The 17,778-nt window shown below is 36.9% G+C and overlaps 2 protein-coding genes across 9 annotated transcripts; both read left to right on the forward strand.

Annotated features, from left to right (window-relative positions):
* Positions 1 to 1,092: 1,092 nt before the first annotated feature.
* Positions 1,093 to 12,233, forward strand: LOC18096675 (mediator of RNA polymerase II transcription subunit 15a). 8 transcript variants are annotated; one of them, XR_008058650.1, is made up of 13 exons: positions 1,093 to 1,245; positions 2,940 to 3,078; positions 4,193 to 4,304; positions 4,709 to 4,811; positions 5,186 to 6,505; positions 7,019 to 7,089; positions 8,169 to 8,243; positions 8,518 to 9,876; positions 9,992 to 10,336; positions 10,855 to 11,055; positions 11,137 to 11,225; positions 11,659 to 11,939; positions 11,974 to 12,233. XR_008058650.1 is itself a non-coding variant. In XM_024598008.2 (12 exons), exons 2-12 carry the CDS (start codon positions 2,966 to 2,968, stop codon positions 11,864 to 11,866), a joined length of 3,996 nt encoding a protein of 1,331 aa, XP_024453776.2. In that variant the 5' UTR covers positions 1,093 to 1,245; positions 2,940 to 2,965; the 3' UTR covers positions 11,867 to 12,233. The 8 variants fall into 8 exon arrangements, 7 of the variants coding, with proteins under 7 accessions (XP_024453776.2, XP_052306895.1, XP_052306896.1 ...); XM_024598008.2 differs by having other exon boundaries at positions 11,659 to 12,233; XM_052450935.1 differs by having other exon boundaries at positions 5,186 to 6,184; positions 11,659 to 12,233.
* A 1,353-nt stretch (positions 12,234 to 13,586) lies between these two features.
* Positions 13,587 to 17,636, forward strand: LOC18096676 (protein NUCLEAR FUSION DEFECTIVE 4). Its single transcript, XM_006385210.3, has 3 exons — positions 13,587 to 14,380; positions 15,636 to 16,534; positions 16,847 to 17,636. Exons 1-3 carry the CDS (start codon positions 14,051 to 14,053, stop codon positions 17,310 to 17,312), a joined length of 1,695 nt encoding a protein of 564 aa, XP_006385272.1. The 5' UTR covers positions 13,587 to 14,050; the 3' UTR covers positions 17,313 to 17,636.
* The last annotated feature ends 142 nt before the right edge of the window (positions 17,637 to 17,778 follow it).

The following is a 17,778-nucleotide window of genomic DNA, read 5'->3' on the forward strand; positions in this document are numbered from 1 at the left end:
ATTTATAATATACAAGTATATTTCCACGTTTCTTTTATTTTGATAGAACATTTTTCCAATAGAATTTGTTTTTATTGGAATTCCATATTGAATGGATGTCAATTGAAACTAAAAATGTGTTAGATAAGAACATACTAATATAAATACCAAATAATGTTTAATTAGATTGAATTGAACTAGACAACATATGTTTTTATTCTATGTTTGGTGCACTAAAGATAAGATCAAATAATTTTGTTTTTATCATTGAGATTTTTTCAATCATTTATTTTAGTCTTTGCATTTTATTTTTATGATATTTTAGTCCTTACTAGAATTTCTTTGTCATCTAGAACAATCTAGTTCTTAAATCAAAAAGTTTTTGCAATTAAACTCTTACATGTACATATTTATTTTAATAAAATTGGTCAAATTTTGGTTTTCCAAATTAAAAAACAAATAAGTGATAAATAAATAATAGATAATATAAAAATTAAGAAAAAATAATTTGTGTACAAATTTGTTGTCCTGAGGAAAACTTTGGACAAGACAATGATCAATCTTTGTGATGTCCAAAGAGTATATCAAACATTTTATAGCTTGCCATGTGCAACAAATATATCACAACTTGTTTTTATTGTATTGTATTATGATCTGTTTTGTGTTTTATATTATTTAATATATTAAAATAAATTTAATAAATTATACTGAAGCAAGATCTAATATTAGAAAGTTAACGGAAATAAATGTACCTTTGCCCGTCCCTTCAACAAAATGCTGAGCTGTATACTAATTCTCAGAGGCAGTGATAACTAGTTGTTCTAACTAATCCCTATACGTTTAAATATGTTTACAATTCAGTCCCTTCATTAATTTTTCGTTAGTAAAATGTTGAGCTGTCAGCAATATTTCCTTAGTTTGTGCTGCTAACTTAACGGTAAAATGTGATTCAAGGATCAATCAATTATTTAAATGAACTTGAGGGATTAATCTGTTTGTTTAACAAAAATACAGACACTAGTTAAATAGAATTTAACTCCAATTTTAATCATCATATGCGTGCGTGCGTGCGTGCGAGCGAGCGAGCGAGTGTTTACTCGTTAATGTTTTTTTAGAAGGAATCTGGAAAAGAATAAAGTCATCCATTTCACTTTGGTCCAGCATTCCTCACCTCTCCCCGCCAGAGCTCTCCCTCCCTCCCTCCCTCCCTCCCTCCTCCGCCTCTCGGAAACCGCCGCCGCCAAGAAGGCTTCAGATTTCTGCCAGGTGCTTCTATTTCTATCATGTTTTTGTTTTTAAAATTTATGGGTGTTTTCATTTATTCTATTGGAATTATTATTCAGAGACAGAAATTCTATTTTAATGAGAAAATTAAAAAAAATAATCGATCCGATGAAATCTCTGCTAGTGAACGCAATTCGATTTTAATAAGTAAATTAAAAAAATATATAATCGGATCCGTTGAAATCGCTGCTCGTGAACGCAATTCAAAGAAACGCACAATCAGCCGATTCTAATATTTTCTTTTTCAATTTTTCCCCTTAATTTACATGATATTATCCGATTTTTCTCACAGTTATTGTTGTAATAATCAAGCCCTGAATTCTTGAACCCAAATTTATTTTATTTTATTTTATTTTATTTTATTTTTTAGTGGAGAATAGAAATCAATTCAAATCTTTTAGGCTCGATCGATAATTTGTTAATTAGTTTATGCAGCAGCTGGAGTGGAAGAGATTTTTCTGCCGGAATGGCCGAAAAATGAGCTGTTTGGTTGATTCTTCTTTTTTGGAATTTACTGAATTCTTCAAAATTATTGTGTTCTTAACAACAATACGATATCCTTGGGTTTTATGCTCGCTCACACATGGAAAAAAGAAAGAAAGAAAAGGACTTTACATTTTATAATTTGGTCATGTTAACGCGAAAAAAATAAAAATAATAGTTTATGATGACTCATTGTTTGGTTGATAACCCTACATGATATATCTTTCTTTTTAGGACTTCCTAGCTGGTCTTGAGTATGAGGTGAAAGCTTGAGGAGGGCAGTTGGTCCTAACCAAGGACTGTATTGTGATTGATTGAGTTGAAAGTTAAGAGCATGTGGAAGTGTAAAACAAATGACTTCGTTCACTTCACCCCAAAGGCGCACCTGTGCATCTAGTTAGGAAGAACATTTTATAACTTACCTCAAGGTCGAGCATGGTCAGGGTTATTGTGTTGTCTATTCCGAGAAAGATGTGCCTGCAAATTTAATCTTATTTCAACAAGAGTTGTTAAGTTAATTCTTATCAGTCCTCTTTAGAGTTGATGATGACATGAAATATTCATGGTTAATGCTTGTCGTTTTCTTCTTCATTTTCCTAGCTTAAAACATCCTAGACAATCTATCTATTGAAGTAAAGCATTTAAATGCGTATACAATGTTTTTGGAACTTTAAATATCTATTTGATCAGAATGAATACAAATGCAAGTTTGTCATTGTAAACATTGCATCAATGATGTATCACGAGTGTTGCTAGAAAACATCAAGTTAAAATTGAAGCACCATGAGTTTCTCCATGGCTTGGTTTACCAACACTCACCATCTGATGGTGTGGCAAGTTATGAACTAGCTGGCTAGTTTTTTGCTTCCTTGGTTTTAGAAGCACCATGAAGATTCAGGCCCAAATCTTGCTTATAATACCTGAATACCCAAGATCCTAGCACCTTGCCCTGAATGGTCGTGTATATTTGTTATGGCTGTTCAGATTTTATGCATCCATATTTGGTAGAATTCTTTAATAAAGTACATGCTATTGGATGGAAGTTCTTTTTAAATCTATTCAAGTCTGAATAAACTGACATTCCAATTTTCATGACTTTGATATGCTCTTACTCTTCTGTTGTTCCTGACTTTATTTTTAGGGTCTATTCTAACATGCAATATAATAATTTTTTTTTTTTTTGGTGATTGAAGTGATTTTTTTGGTTGGCCAAAACCCCATGGATGCCAATAATTGGAGGCCCACTGCCCCAGGCGGAGAACCTGTTATGGACACAGGTGATTGGAGAACTCAATTGCAGCCTGACTCACGGCAAAGAATAGTCAACAAAATGTAAGTCTCTGTTTCCTAATATGTGCAAGTGCTGCAAAATAGTAAATCTTGTATTTAAATGAAAGAAAAAGAGAAGGGAAAAAGGTTAATTAAAATCAGCAGGACTGCCATGAGGCAACCTCAAGTATCATACACCTCTGTTTTTGTCTTTTTCATTTTTCACGTGTTTCTCACAAGAAGTGAACTTGAGGGAATAAAAAGTGCTGGGAAGTAATTTTTGTTGGAACTTCTTGTGTAACATCTTTCGATGATGACCTCTAGGATGGCTGCATGAAGCTTCTTCCGCTTTAAATTTCAAGGTTAATCTATTGCTATGAGCATTGGTGTTTCAATTTCAACCTTGAGTATCAACTGAACTTAAATGAACAGTGTTGGATTTGAGCCTTCCATTTGCTTTAACTTCTACAGGGTTGAAATGATAGTTATCTTAAAGTACAAAAGCAGCAGACAAAAATCAATTAGTCACAATAGTGCATGGTTTCCTAGTTTCTCAGTATAAAGTGGAATGTTTTGGTGATATCTCTACATCCAAATTCATATAGACAGCTACTGTTGGCATTTGCAGTAGCCAATGAGCACTGTTGAGTATATATTGCAGCGTGAGATAAGGTTAACTCATTGCATTTTCATAAATTAAAAGGATTTCTCTTCTTTTCTTTGTTAATTGCAGTGCATGTATAAAGGTTTTCTTATTTAGAGTAAATGCTGTTGTAATGTTTTCACAGAGTTCCCTTGGTTTGCAGCTAATTCATTTATATATCTTGGAGCATAGCCATAGCCATAAATGGAAGGTTCTTCCAGTTCAAGAAAATTAACCATGAAGCTCATAGCTAGAATTTTAGACATAAGGGTGGCCAAGTGAACTCCTATACCCTGTACCTGTGGAATAATACGGGGAAAGGAAGTAAAAATAGATGTGTGTATTTTGATGCCATATATTACTTGACCGACACTCGGCTATATCATTATTTGTTTTTACTTTTTCCTAATGATTCCGTTGTATACATTTCTGATATTGGTGTGGTGTATGAGTTCACGGTTCTTTCTCACTGCTGCTAACTTCTCTATACCTGCCTTGTCATTAAAAATTAAATGTAATGTTTTACATGTGCAGAATGGAGACATTAAAGAGGCATCTTCCGTTTTCTGGTCAAGAGGGATTACAAGAACTCAAGAAAATTGCCGTACGGTTTGAGGAAAAGATTTATACTGCCGCCACCAATCAGGTATTCGGCTAATGCTAGGTTCAATGATTTCGATATTCTCTAGACATGAATATACACATGCATAAGTTTGTGGATTAATGCATGTACACGTGTGTGTAGTGTGTCCACACTTCCTTACTGGTCATTCTGTAGAAGTTCTCATCTTTTCGTTATTTCTCTTGACAAGTGTTTTATTTAGAGTGACCAAGGTCCTTTTCAAGTACAAGGGAAGTGTGCAAAATGCAAATAACGAATCAATACATAAATAATTAAATAAAAAGAAAGGACACAGAAGTATATCCTCACAGAAGATGCAAATACAGAAAGCCTAGCATATTAGAAAGAGCATATATCCCTTTTCCCCCTTCTCTTGTAACATGGACTGCGCAGAGATCTAATGTTTTGTTATTGATATCTGATTTCAGTCTGATTATCTGCGTAAAATATCTCTGAAGATGCTTACAATGGAGACCAAGTCTCAAAATACCATACCCACTGGCAATGGTAACAAAACCCTGGATCCAGGAGGTAATAATGCAGCCAAGCATTGGATTTCTAAACATCCTTACCTTTTGTTTTGTATTTTGCGTTGTTATCAAACTCTTTTACATTTTATTGCTGCATTTTGCTATGTATATACCATGCTTTAATAAAAGAGTCGAGTAATTGATGAATGTTCAAAAAAAAATTACAGATTATTTTTGTTTTCTGCTCCCCACCCCCCCACAAAAAAAAAAAAAAAAAAAGTCAAATGACACTTATGCTTTGAGGTAAAACCATCTTAATTATTTCCCTCATAACTTTACGTGTGAACTGTCATTGTTTCATTTGTTTTTCTTGTTCAATGCCTTCTTTTTTTTTCCTTTGACATGGTTTTCCTTTTTGCCTTTTATCTTGAACAGCATCTCATAGTATGCCGCCTCAAGTTCACAACCAAGGGCAGTCGCTCCCTAACTCATTGTCCTCTAATCAGTCTCAAGCACGTCAGCAGTTATCACAGAACATGCAGAATAGTATGTCATCTAATGGAGTTCAAAGTTCTGCTGGTTTACAATCAGCAATGCCTTCTGTCTCCGGTTTAACCCAGACTATCCCAAACACTGTTGGACAGAATGCTAACATGCAGAGTATCTCTGGTGTTTCACAGAACTCAGTGGGGAATTCAATGGGACAAGGGATTCCCCCCAATATGTTTGTCAATTCTCAGAGACAAATGCCAGGCAGGCAACAGGTTGTTCCTCCACAGCAACAGCAGCAGTCCCAAAATCCTCAGCAGTATCTTTATCAGCAGCAGATGCAACATCAGCTTTTAAAGCAGAAGCTTCAACAGGGAAATCATCCACACTCACTTGTGCAATCTCACATCCACCAGCAGCAGCAGCAAAATTTGTTACAGCCAAATCAGTTGCAATCTTCTCAGCAATCTGGTTTGCAAACATCAACTGTTATGCAGCCTTCAATGATGCAAACTGTCTCTGGCCTTCAACAGAACCAACCATCTTCTGTTCAACAGTCAACACAACCAATGCACCAGCAACATCCACAATCAGTCCTTAGGCAGCAGCAGCAACAACCTCAACAGTCTGCTGGTATTCATCAGCAGCAAACACCAATGATGCAGCAGCCACTATTGCCTCCACAACAGCAGCTAATGGGGCAACAATCAAGTACCACTAACATGTCGCAAAATCAGTTAATTGGACAACAAAACATTGTTGGGGACTTGCAGCAGCAGCAGCAGCAGAGATTGCTAGGGCAGCAGAATAACCTTCAAAATCTGCAGCAGCAGCAGCAGTTAATGACTCAACAAAATAACCTCTCAAGCATGCATCAGCAACAGTTGGCCCCTCAAAGTAATGTCACTGGTTTACAGCAACAGCAGTTGCATGGAGCTCAGCCTGGTAACTCAAGCATGCAATCTAATCAGCACTCTCTACACATGCTGCAACAGCCCAAGGTTACGCTGCAGCAGCAAGCACAACAAAGTGGAAGTGGTTTGTTGCCGAATCAAGGGCAGCAGTCACACTCACAGCTGCCACAGCAGCAATTGATGGCACAGATTCAATCACAGCCTGGACAGCTGCAACAGCAATCAAATCCATTACAACGTGATCTGCAGCAAAGGCTTCAAGCATCAGGCTCCTTGCTTCAACAGCCGAATGTGATTGATCAGCAAAAGCAGTTATATCAACCTCAAAGAGCCCTTCCAGAAACGTCCTCAAGTAAGTTTTTCTCATCCTTGCAGCTTTCTAGCCTTGCTCCAACTTTAATTTTGCAGCTTTGTGCTTTCATGTTAGATTATAACATATTTATTTAAATTTTTTGAAAATACAATAATGGTTCAAGTCAGTAATGCTCTTTTAGGTAGCTTTATGAGCTATGGCTGCCACTTATTGCATCAGAAATGCCACTGCTATTGGAACCATTGCAATCACACATACATTTATTTGAATGACTACATATCGTTGAGATGGAGTTCCTAGTACTCCAAGTCCAAAAAGGACTTGTATTCCTATGTAAGAAAATACTAATGGTGCTATCTAGGATAGGGAAAACCTATTAAAGCTCCTTATTCTTTAGGAACAATAAAATACTAAATAGAAATAAAACCAAGACCTACAATATTCCATAATTTTCAGCAAGTGTGAAAATTACAGAAATACCCTTGTGTGCGGAAAACATTCAAAAAATACATGAATTCTAATCTTTTGTTGGCTGCATCAAAATTTTTGTAGCATCCCTAGATTCTACAGCAGAGACTGGACATGCAAATGGTGCTGATTGGCAAGAGGAGATCTACCAAAAGGTAATTTCTATGGTTTACTGTTCATTAGATGAAATTCATGTATGTCATAGTCTTGCAAGATTTCAATGGAAAAGGTCTCCTGGAATATGGTACAAGGGAGTTTTATTCAGCTATGGTTGTGATTAGTTAGGAAGCATTGTAAGTTCCATGATTGCAGCAACTAAGAAACGATAAATTACTGATAAGATGATTAAAGGTAAAATATTCAGATTTCTAGGTCAAGAGGGTTATTTTCTTGGTATTGACACGACAATTTTTTCTATTGCAAATCTCTCCCTTTCAATTTTTTCCCTGTATTTCCATACATTTAGTGTGGTGAATTATTATTTTATTATTTCCAACAAGTCCAATTGACAATACTTCTTACTGTAATAGACCGACTTGAAAACAAGAGTGAACTGTTTCTGAATAGTCATCGTTATATTTGGTTAAGTGAACAGTTATTTTCAGGATTACAATCAAATTTGTTCTGAAACATGTGACAATGGAAGAAAGGAAAATAAGTGGACCTAATCCATTGAATCATGACCATGTCCAGTATTGTTGAATTTTATAGAAAACGAGGTTGAAATTCTGAATCATTTAATGGCTGTAGTTGCAATTCATAACTGCATATTTGATGAGGTCAATTTTTTTGTGCCTGGGAGGGTACTAAAACGGGAATAGGAGTGGTTGTTGATAATTAGGATATAAGGGTTGTAAATCCAAAGTTATAAAGCTAGGAAGTGTTTACCAAAGTCGTGACATCCATTGACTTGAGTTAGAACAATAGAAAACAATGGTGAGTAGTTTGCTGTGAGACAAAGTAACTGAACTTGACCAACCCCTGAATCTTGTCTGAAGAGGTAACTACACAATCCTTTGCATCTTTGCATGCAATCAATAACGATATTCTCTTTTGAGTTTTCGGCATTGATTCCACTGCTATTTTTATCTCAAACAATATATGCTGTCGTCTGCCATTTTATTTATTTATTTATCAGTTCTCTCAAGTTTGCTTATGTTTCTTTCTGACTCTGGCACCTGAAGAAATCAAGCATATGATTGATAATGTCTTGCTGGTTATATGTACTTCCTAGATCAAAGTTATGAAGGAAACGTATTTGCCTGAAATAAATGAAATGTACCAGAGAATTGCTACCAAGTTACAGCAGGTAAATTGTCTGTAATTTTTTCCGATTTATTTTCCCACACATGATTCATAAACCCCCACAGTTGAGCTTTTGTATTAATTTGTTTTCCCCATCGGCATTGCTTGTCACTGTATCATCTGCACTAATTACCTCCCCCACCCCCAACCACCCCACAACCATGCATTGACACAGAAGAATTGGAATAGAAACATTTTTTTCACTAATGTTTTACTAGTTTTGCTACAAAGGGTCAATGCAATTTTTAATTCTCGTGTATGTTAACTTTGCTTTCCAGCATGACCCTCTTCCGCAACAACCGAAGTCAGAACAGCTTGAAAAGCTGAAGTTATTCAAGGTCATGTTGGAGCGCTTGATAGGATTCTTACAGGTCCCTAAAAACAACATCACACCTAATTTCAAGGAGAAATTGGGTTCCTATGAGAAGCAGATTCTAGGTTTTCTAAACCCAAGCAGATACAGGAAGCCTATTCCTAATCTTCAGCAAGGACAACTTCCCCAACCTCATATTCAACCTATGCAGCAACCCCAATCTCAAGTTCCTCAATTGCAGTCCCATGAAAATCAACTGAATTCCCAGTTGCAATCAATAAATATGCAAGGTTCTGTACCAAAGATGCAGCAGAACAATATGTCAAGCTTGCTGCATAATTCTCTTTCAACTTTATCTGGGGATTCGACGTCACAATCAAACATGATGAATCCAATACAACCAGGCTCCAATTTAGATTCTGGACAAGGAAATGCACTGAGCTCATTGCAGCAGACACCTGTAGGATCTGTACAACAGAATCTCGTGAGCATTTCCCAACCAACCAATGTTAACACAATGTCAACACAAAGTGGGGTGAGTATGATGCAGCCAAATATGCCCCTTCAGTCGAATTCCAATATGATTCAACACCAGCATCTAAAACAGCAGCAGCAGCATGAACAACATATGCTACAAACACAACAGCTTAAACGAATGCAGCATCGCCAGAATTTAATGCAGAATCAACAGATGCTGCAGCAGCAGCAGCAATTACACCAGCAAGCCAAGCAGCAGTTGCCTGCACAGATGCAGACACACCAAATTCCACAGCCGCAACAGATGAATGATGTAAATGAGATGAGACAGGGGATTGGAATTAAGCCAGCAGTCTTCCAACAACATCTCCCAACAGCTCAACGCACAGCTTTCCCACGTCAACACATGAAACCTGCACCTTCATTTCCTATTTCTTCACCTCAACTACCTCAGCATGCTTCCCCTCAATTACAACATTCATCTCCTCAGATTGACCAGCAAAATCTACCGTCTTCTGTAACCAAAACTGGAACACCTCTGCAATCTGCGAACTCGCCTTTTGTTGTCCCATCTCCTTCAACTCCTTTAGCTCCATCTCCTATGCCAGGAGATTCTGACAAACCAGTTTCTGGTATTTCCTCACTCTTAAATACTGGAAATATTGTACACCAACCATCTGTTGCACAAGCACCGGCTCCATCCCTTGCAATTGGCACTCCTGGGATATCTGCATCACCTTTGCTTGCAGAGTTTACCAGTCCTGATGGTGCTCATGGCGGTGCTTTGACAACTGTTTCTGGCAAGTCAAATGTTACAGAGCAACCACTTGAGCGCTTGATTAAAGCGGTTAGTGATGCTGTCCTTTTGGTTTTACTCCACCCCACCCTTATTTTGGAGGTTTCTGAAAAAGAAAAAAACTTCTTTGTGAATGAGATGGTGATGCTGTAATTTTTTTTCCCAGGTGAAATCTCTGTCTCCCAAAGCACTTAGTGCATCTGTCGGTGACATTGGCTCCGTTGTAAGTATGATTGACAGAATTGCTGGTTCGGCACCTGGTAATGGATCTAGAGCTGCAGCTGGTGAGGATTTGGTAGCAATGACAAAATGTCGCCTTCAGGCAAGAAATTACATCACCCAAGATGGGATGACTGGATCAAGGAAAATGAGGCGCCATACAAGTGCCATGCCCTTGAATGTTGTATCATCAGCTGGCAGTGTAAGTGACAGTTTTAAACAGTTTACTGGTCCAGAAACTTCTGATTTGGAATCAACTGCAACATCAAGTGTCAAGAGGCCTAGAATTGAGGTATTAACCATCTTTCTGTGTTTTAGTCTGAAACTAATAACAATGTCTGTTATGTGTGCTTTTACCTCTATTCTGTTTGAACTTCTGCTATTTGTTTTCTTATTGTTTCTAATTAATGCTGTTTGAAATTTGAATGTTTCTGCTCTTATTTCAGGCTACAACATTATCTTATTATGTTGAAATATATTGCTTTGCAGTTCCATAGAATGCCATTATTTCTGAATTTTTCCTTTTCCAATTTCCTCTCCCACGATTATATTTGCATGTTAAAAAAGAATAACATAAAAGGGGAAAAAAAATCTGCAGTGCACAACAATTAGATGGTGTATTTTCGCTAAAAATCTCTTTTGTGAGTGAATAGAGGAAGGCATTTTATCATGTAATAGGATATTCAGGAAATTACACTTTAAAAGGATTTAGAATGCATTCTAAGTGCTTTGTGATTTACACCTGACTCTTGATAGGAAGGCTCGTTTCAGCTTATTCTTGCTGGATGAATAATGTAGCTTTTTTTGCAGGCCAATCATGCCCTTTTGGAAGAGATAAGGGAAATAAATCAGCGACTTATAGACACGGTAGTTGATATTAGTGATGAAGATGTTGATTCAACTGCAGTAGCTGCTACTGCTGAAGGGGGTGAAGGAACCATTGTCAAATGCTCATTTAGCGCTGTGGCTCTTAGTCAAAATTTGAAATCACAGTATGCTTCAGCGCAAATGGTGTGCTTTCAAACCTGCTATTATGATGTTAATAAACCACTACCCATTTCTCTGTATTTATTTCGCTTTATTCATGTGCAGTCACCAATTCAGCCCCTCAGATTGCTTGTGCCTACAAATTATCCAAGTTGCTCACCTATACTGTTAGACAGGTTTCCAGTTGAAGTCAGGTAAAAAATGTGGCTATGCAGTTTATACATTTTGCATGCTCTTGAAAGTCTAGATAGAATTTGATGTTTCCATATGGGGATTTTTTTTTTCCTGGGTTTCCTCGAGTCTGATCATTTTCATTGTCATGCTAGTAGGGTGACAATTCTTCTTTTGGATCAAGCCTATAGCTGGAATAATGAGCAAACCTGTAAACTGTTTCGATCTGCTCACTAGAAATGAACCCTTAATGATATCTGGTTTGCTTTGCTCCAAGTTTAGATGCAAAGTTTCTTTTATTGATCGCTCTAAAGATTATGCTGATCCATAATCGGAGATAATCAACTTGATAGTTGTCGAGAGTTTTTCCTTCCCTTGGCAGCTTTTTATGTTCTGATATCTAAATCTTACTCTTCTTTCCGCCATATTTTGGTCTCATGCAACTCTTTCTAACAGTAAAGAGTACGAGGATCTGTCAATAAAAGCTAAATCCAGGTTTAGCATCTCTCTCCGAAGCCTTTCACAACCCATGTCACTTGGAGAGATAGCAAGGACTTGGGATGTCTGCGCCCGTGTGGTTATTTCAGAGCATGCCCAGCAGAGCGGCGGTGGCACCTTCAGCTCAAAATATGGTTCTTGGGAAAACTGCCTGAGCGCAGCTTGATCATCTTTAAAGCAGAGGAAGCTCTGAGCACGATTGTTTAGCCAGAGCAGAGATGGAAGATGTCATGGGCTGCCTCTCCTGTGATGATGGAAGATGTCATGGGCTGCCTCTCCTGTGATGACCAAACGGGCTTTTTTGGATTGACTGGCGGGGATTTCTCAGAAGCAGCACAAATCGTCTGAAGTTCACTTTCTGAAGAATTCAGGGTTCTTGTATCATAGAATAATCATATTTGTTGTTTGGTGAAATACAAAAATGTAATCTTCTGCTTGTATTATCGGATGCATTCTTGGCTACCGGCATCTTTGAAATAAAACGAATTCCTCCTCTTCAGTTAAAGTTATAATATGGATACGATAATAAACAATCTACATGTGTTTTTGTTTTCAAGAACATCAAGGATTCCCTCAACATTCAACAAGGCCCCTTCAAATCCTACACATGATGCAAATACTCAAGTGTTCCTCCAATGAGGCTATTTCATGTGTTTTGCGTTTTAAAGGTTTGAAAAAATTTAATTTTTATTTTATAATTTTTTTATCATTTTAGATTAATTTAATATATTGATATGAAAAATAATTTTTTAAAAATAACAAAAACTACTATTTTAATTCATTTTCAACTAAAAGTATTTTCAAAAGCATCTATTACTATATTTTTAAATAATCTCTAAAATCATCCAGTAATCTTTCTTTCTTTATAAGTGTATTTGAAAACGCAGTGTAAATTATATTTTTTAAAATTTTAAATTTTTAAATAAAAAATATTTTAAACTGTAAACTATTACAACACCATGCTTCGAGTGGACTTCTATTGTCGATTTTTCGTGCGAGAATCACATTCTCTGGATGGGTTAAACCATTGACTCGATGATCATTTCTTCATCGATAATCGGACTGCTTGTAATTTGTGTCAAAAAGCTTAGGAGGTTCAATTTGTAAAATGATGTCGTTTTTACAATTTGAATGAAAAGCCTTGGAAGTCTTTTGAAAGCTTAGAGATAAAATTGATAAAAAAAGAAGAAGAAAATCGGTGGTAAGATTGAGACCACCTAATGATCCTTTTGAAATATATATATATATTAAATAAAGAAAGCTTCAGAATCAGCGCTTTTAAGCCAAAAATCGAAATTGAATTTGATGACGTGTTACAATTGATTTAATGTATTAGTTTATAACACTTCTTTTTTCCTTATTTGTTTTGGTTAGGATTTATAGAAAAATGTATCCGTAGGAAAAAGGAATGGAATATTTTGTTAAATATTTTATATATTTTTTCAAAAATTATTTGAGCAAATTATTGTTTGAAAATTAAATATTTATTTATTATTATATTTTTAATATGTATAATCTTGTATAATAGTTTTTTATTTTATCTAATTAATTTTATGTATCTCAATTTCTATCCCAAATTAATTTTAATAAATAAATTTATTAAACATAATTAAGCCAGAAAGTGGATTAGGGTATATATATTGTTTGTTATTATTTTTTTCTTTAATATGATTCAAATAAAATTTAATTTATTTAATTGATTGTCCAAATTATCAATATTTAAAAAATATATATATATACTTGAAACGTTTAAATATTTTAGAGGAAAATATCACGACACGTGCCATCAGTCTAGTTTAACAACCATAATTAAAGTTAGTGATGCGTGTGAGATGACATTTTCAAGAGAGACTTTTTGAGAACTGGGCCAAGCTGCCATGGGTCTCTCACCACAGCCTGCCGCTGCTGTAACAGCAGCCGCCACCGTCACTCTCCACATCACACACACACAAACACGACAAGTCCACAACAATCCAAACCCCAATTTTCAAATAAAAAGCAGCTATCTAATACCTTTTTTTTTTTTTTTTACATTAAAAAGTATTTTCAAAGCAATTTACATATTAATTTAGACTGATTTTTCCCCCAATATCATATAAATATTGTTTAAGACTGAATATAGTCTTTTTCTTTGTTTATAAAAATAGTTTAGGGAGGTAAGAATAATTTATACGTATATCGAAACTAAATCCAAGCATTATAGTTTAAACTCGAAAAAAATACAAAGAAGTGAGAAATAACGCCAGAACCACCGGCAAACTCCTTGGATTGTAGCTGCCTAATACTATGGACTAGTAGATAGCGTGGAAATACTTGCAGTGTTGTAGAGAGAGAGAGAGAGAGAGAGAGAATGTCGAACTTAGTGGTGAAAGGAGGAAGCAGACCTCCATGGGTGGGATTAGCAGCAGCACTATGGGTTGAGATAGCGGCTGGGAATGCATACAACTTCCCACTCTACTCTCCTGCTCTCAAATCAGTAATGGGACTCAATCAGCAGCAGCTAACAATGTTGGGTGTGGCCAATGATATTGGAGAGAATGTGGGATTGCTCCCTGGCATGGCCTGCAACAAGTTCCCTCCCTGGGCTGTCCTCTCTGTTGGTGTTCTTGCTTGTTTCTTGGGCTACGGTGTTCTTTGGCTTGTTGTTAGCCAGACTGTCAAGCCCTTACCTTACTGGCTGGTCAGACATCGTCAACTTGTTTCTTTTTATTACATACTTTGATGATTGCCTTGCTTGCTAGTAGGTAGTTCTTGGCGAGGTAGATTTTGAAAGAATTCAACTCTCTATGGAATTGTATTTGCTTTTGTATCATTGCTTTATCATGGGGTTTGATGTGTTTCCAATCTTGGTTGATCAAATCAGAGGCTTGATTACCTCTTGCTTCATCAGTTTGGTTGATCATCAGGCTTTGGTGAACCATTATTATATAGAATTAATGACTTGGAACTAGTGATTCTACTCTCTTTTTTCCTCCTGGGGAAGGAATGATAGATAAATTTTATTTAGTTATAAGATGGATTTCCATTATGGATTTATATCCTTAGATGCTTGCAAGGCCTGTGTCAATGCAATTTCTTTAATTGGACACCCCCCCTCCCTTTTCTCTTTTTTCCCTATATAAATGGTTGAGGGCAAGTCTTACTTCTCTGTAAAAGTTATCGCTTAGTTGATTTGGGGGAAGAACTCTATGAATGCAATTGTTCCGATTAAGGAATCATTTCACTTGCTCATACTAAAGCTCCCTTAAATGCTGTAATGCTGCACTCTCTTCTGTTGAAACTCAATCTGGGAGTTCTCCATGATTTAAACTGTTCCCGTGCTGCCTTTTTTTTTCTTAAAACAACTCATTTAATATTTCCAGTGTTTCAAGCACTGGATTTTCCTCATTCAGAGTATTGAAGCAAGAATTTGTACCTCAAGGTTTCATCTTTCATGACTGGAAAACTCTGGCTAAATTATTTTGATCCAGTCTATCGAGATGGCGCTAACTAATAGAAAGAACATCAATATGCAGAGTTGGCTGTGGTTGCATGTTTGGATGGAACAAACTTATTGTTTGAGTGGTTGTCATTATACTTTCCTGTTGGAAAGGCTGGGTGTGCGTTTTGAAGCATCTTTGAATGGCCAGAATCCAAATAATATACAGAGGGTTGGGTAGGCCTGATGGAAGGTGAAAACAATGTTTGGTAAATAAAGATACATGTTTTTAGCTAGCAATGGGGATATCTAGAACCCAAAATCTTTACACATAGAGATTCTAATACAATGTTAAACTAATCATTGCTTTCTAGATAACTTATTTGTGTCTGTGCTGGTTGTCATGTTGCTGAGATTTTGAGAAGTTTGGTTGGAGCTATCCAATTTCCAGCTGAAGCACAAGTGTGACCTGTCACGAAAACATTAAAGTATGCTTTCCTTTTTGTTGCTATTGCAGTTATGGCTTGCACTTGTTATTGCCACAAATAGCAATGCATGGTTTGGCACAGCTGTGGTTGTGACCAACATGAGAAACTTCCCTCTCAGCAGGGGCACTGTTTCTGGCATTCTCAAAGGTTGCGCTGGGATCTCAGCTGCAGTATACACAGTGGTATATAGCCTGGTGCTTAAAGGCTCTGCTTCAAATCTCCTGCTCTTTCTTACACTTGTCATTCCCATTTTGTGTTTAGCTATGATGTACTTTATCCGGCCATGTACTCCAGCTTCTGGAGAAGACTCTTCAGAGCATGTCCATTTTCTCTTCACCCAAGCTGCAGTTATTCTACTTGCCATTTATCTCCTCATAACCGCTATAATAGGGACTGTGGTTTCTCTTAGTGATGCTGTTTCCTACATTTTAGTGGCAATCGTGGTTATCTTTTTGATATCTCCTCTTGCAATTCCTGTCAAAATGACCATTTTTCCTTCAAGGCCCAAGAAAAACCCGCCATCTGATTCTTCAGATCATTTGATGTTGGGGGAAGGTGAAACAACTCCAACAGATCCTTTGTTGACACCATCTTCATCTGCGACATCTCTAGGAAGTTTTTATGAGAATGACGATGCTTCAGATGTGGAAATACTTCTTGCTATGGGAGAGGGAGCAGTGAAGAAGAAAAGGAGGCCCAAGAGAGGTGAGGATTTCAAAATTCACGAGGCTCTTATCAAGGCAGATTTTTGGCTTCTTTGGGTGGTATACTTTCTTGGGGTTGGTTCTGGAGTTACTATTCTCAATAATTTGGCTCAAATTGGGGCTGCTTTTGGTCTTGAGGATACAACAATATTGCTTGCTCTCTTCGGCTTTTGCAATTTTGTTGGCCGCATTGGATCGGGTGCTGTTTCAGAACATTTTGTCAGGTTATTACTCGTTTACTTAATGTCAGATATTAAGTTGAGATTTGAAATCTTTTCATTTAAAGAAGCACAATGATTGATGTTTTTAGGCATTCATTCCTAATGAAGCAATGCCAGTTTTCTTTTATCATTTGATAGGACAAGCTTTTTCTGGACAATTCTTGGTTGTTTCATTGACGTGCAATTTCAATCTATTCTGTTCCTCCCCTGCCTTCTCAATTTTCTCTTCATATTTACTAGTTTATGGCCTATAATCTCCTAGTTCTGAATTTCAGGATTTTCTTGTTTATATGACGAAATCACACATTATTGCAGGTCAAGAGCAATTCCTCGAACCTTGTTGATGACATGTGCACATATAATTATGGCCATAACGTTCATTCCTTTTGCATTAGCACTCGATGGTATTCTTTACACTGCAACTGCTCTTCTTGGCATCTCTTATGGGATTCTGTATGCTGTAATGGTGCCAACTGCCTCTGAACTTTTTGGCTTGAGACATTTTGGTTTGATATACAACGTTCTGCTGCTAGGCAATCCTGTTGGTGCACTACTTTTCTCAGGTATTCTTGCCGGTTATGTATACGACGCAGAAACTGCCAGGCAAGGAAGCTCTACTTGTTTAGGTCCTGATTGCTTCAAGATAACATTCCTGGCTCTAGCTGGCTTCTGTGGACTGGGAACCGTCGTGAGCATAATCTTAACAGTTAGAATACGGCCAGTTTACCAAATGCTTTATTCAGGGGGTTCTTACCATCTGCCTCAGAATTTAGGCCATTGATGAGTGGCAACTATTAGTTGTAACCTCAAAAACGTGGCGGGACACCCCTTTTTCTGCAAAGGACTGCTCGATCGGAGTCTTGTAGTGTGCTAAATAATGGCTTCGATTGGTTATATAATTCTTCCTCTGCTTTTTGTAAATAACAAGATAGTAATCTCTCGCATTCTACCAGGGAAGAGATGAGAAAAATGATAAATCCTATAGGTTGATTTCCATCCCCCAAAACCATGTGCCTCAACTGTACTCGAATGGTTAGATAATCATAGCAATTACGGAACTATACTTGTCTTGCATAAATATATCCAAGGGCCAGATCGTTTTGTATTTCTGAATCCGAAGCTCTTTCCTTCATCTCTTATGGCAACTCTCCACGAGAAGAACCACCACAAATGCAGGTGGTAACTGCATGAGTTCAAGGGGCGGAGCACGGTCTGCCAAAACTGGCATCCCCAGCTGGTAGAAGGTT

This window comes from Populus trichocarpa, chromosome 3 (assembly GCF_000002775.5).
Source record: "Populus trichocarpa isolate Nisqually-1 chromosome 3, P.trichocarpa_v4.1, whole genome shotgun sequence".
NCBI classification, from domain to species: Eukaryota; Viridiplantae; Streptophyta; class Magnoliopsida; order Malpighiales; family Salicaceae; genus Populus; species Populus trichocarpa.

Coding starts and splice junctions, on each gene's coding strand:
- LOC18096675 (XM_024598008.2), top strand. CDS start 2,966: ATGGATGCCAATAATTGGAGGCCCACTGCCCCAGGCGGAGAACCTGTT. Junction 6,506..7,018: donor CCTTCCAGAAACGTCCTCAA/GTAAGTTTTTCT, acceptor AAATTTTTGTAG/CATCCCTAGATTCTACAGCA. Junction 9,877..9,991: donor TTGAGCGCTTGATTAAAGCG/GTTAGTGATGCT, acceptor TTTTTTTCCCAG/GTGAAATCTCTGTCTCCCAA.
- LOC18096676 (XM_006385210.3), top strand. CDS start 14,051: ATGTCGAACTTAGTGGTGAAAGGAGGAAGCAGACCTCCATGGGTGGGA. Junction 14,381..15,635: donor AGCCCTTACCTTACTGGCTG/GTCAGACATCGT, acceptor TTGCTATTGCAG/TTATGGCTTGCACTTGTTAT. Junction 16,535..16,846: donor GTTTCAGAACATTTTGTCAG/GTTATTACTCGT, acceptor ACATTATTGCAG/GTCAAGAGCAATTCCTCGAA.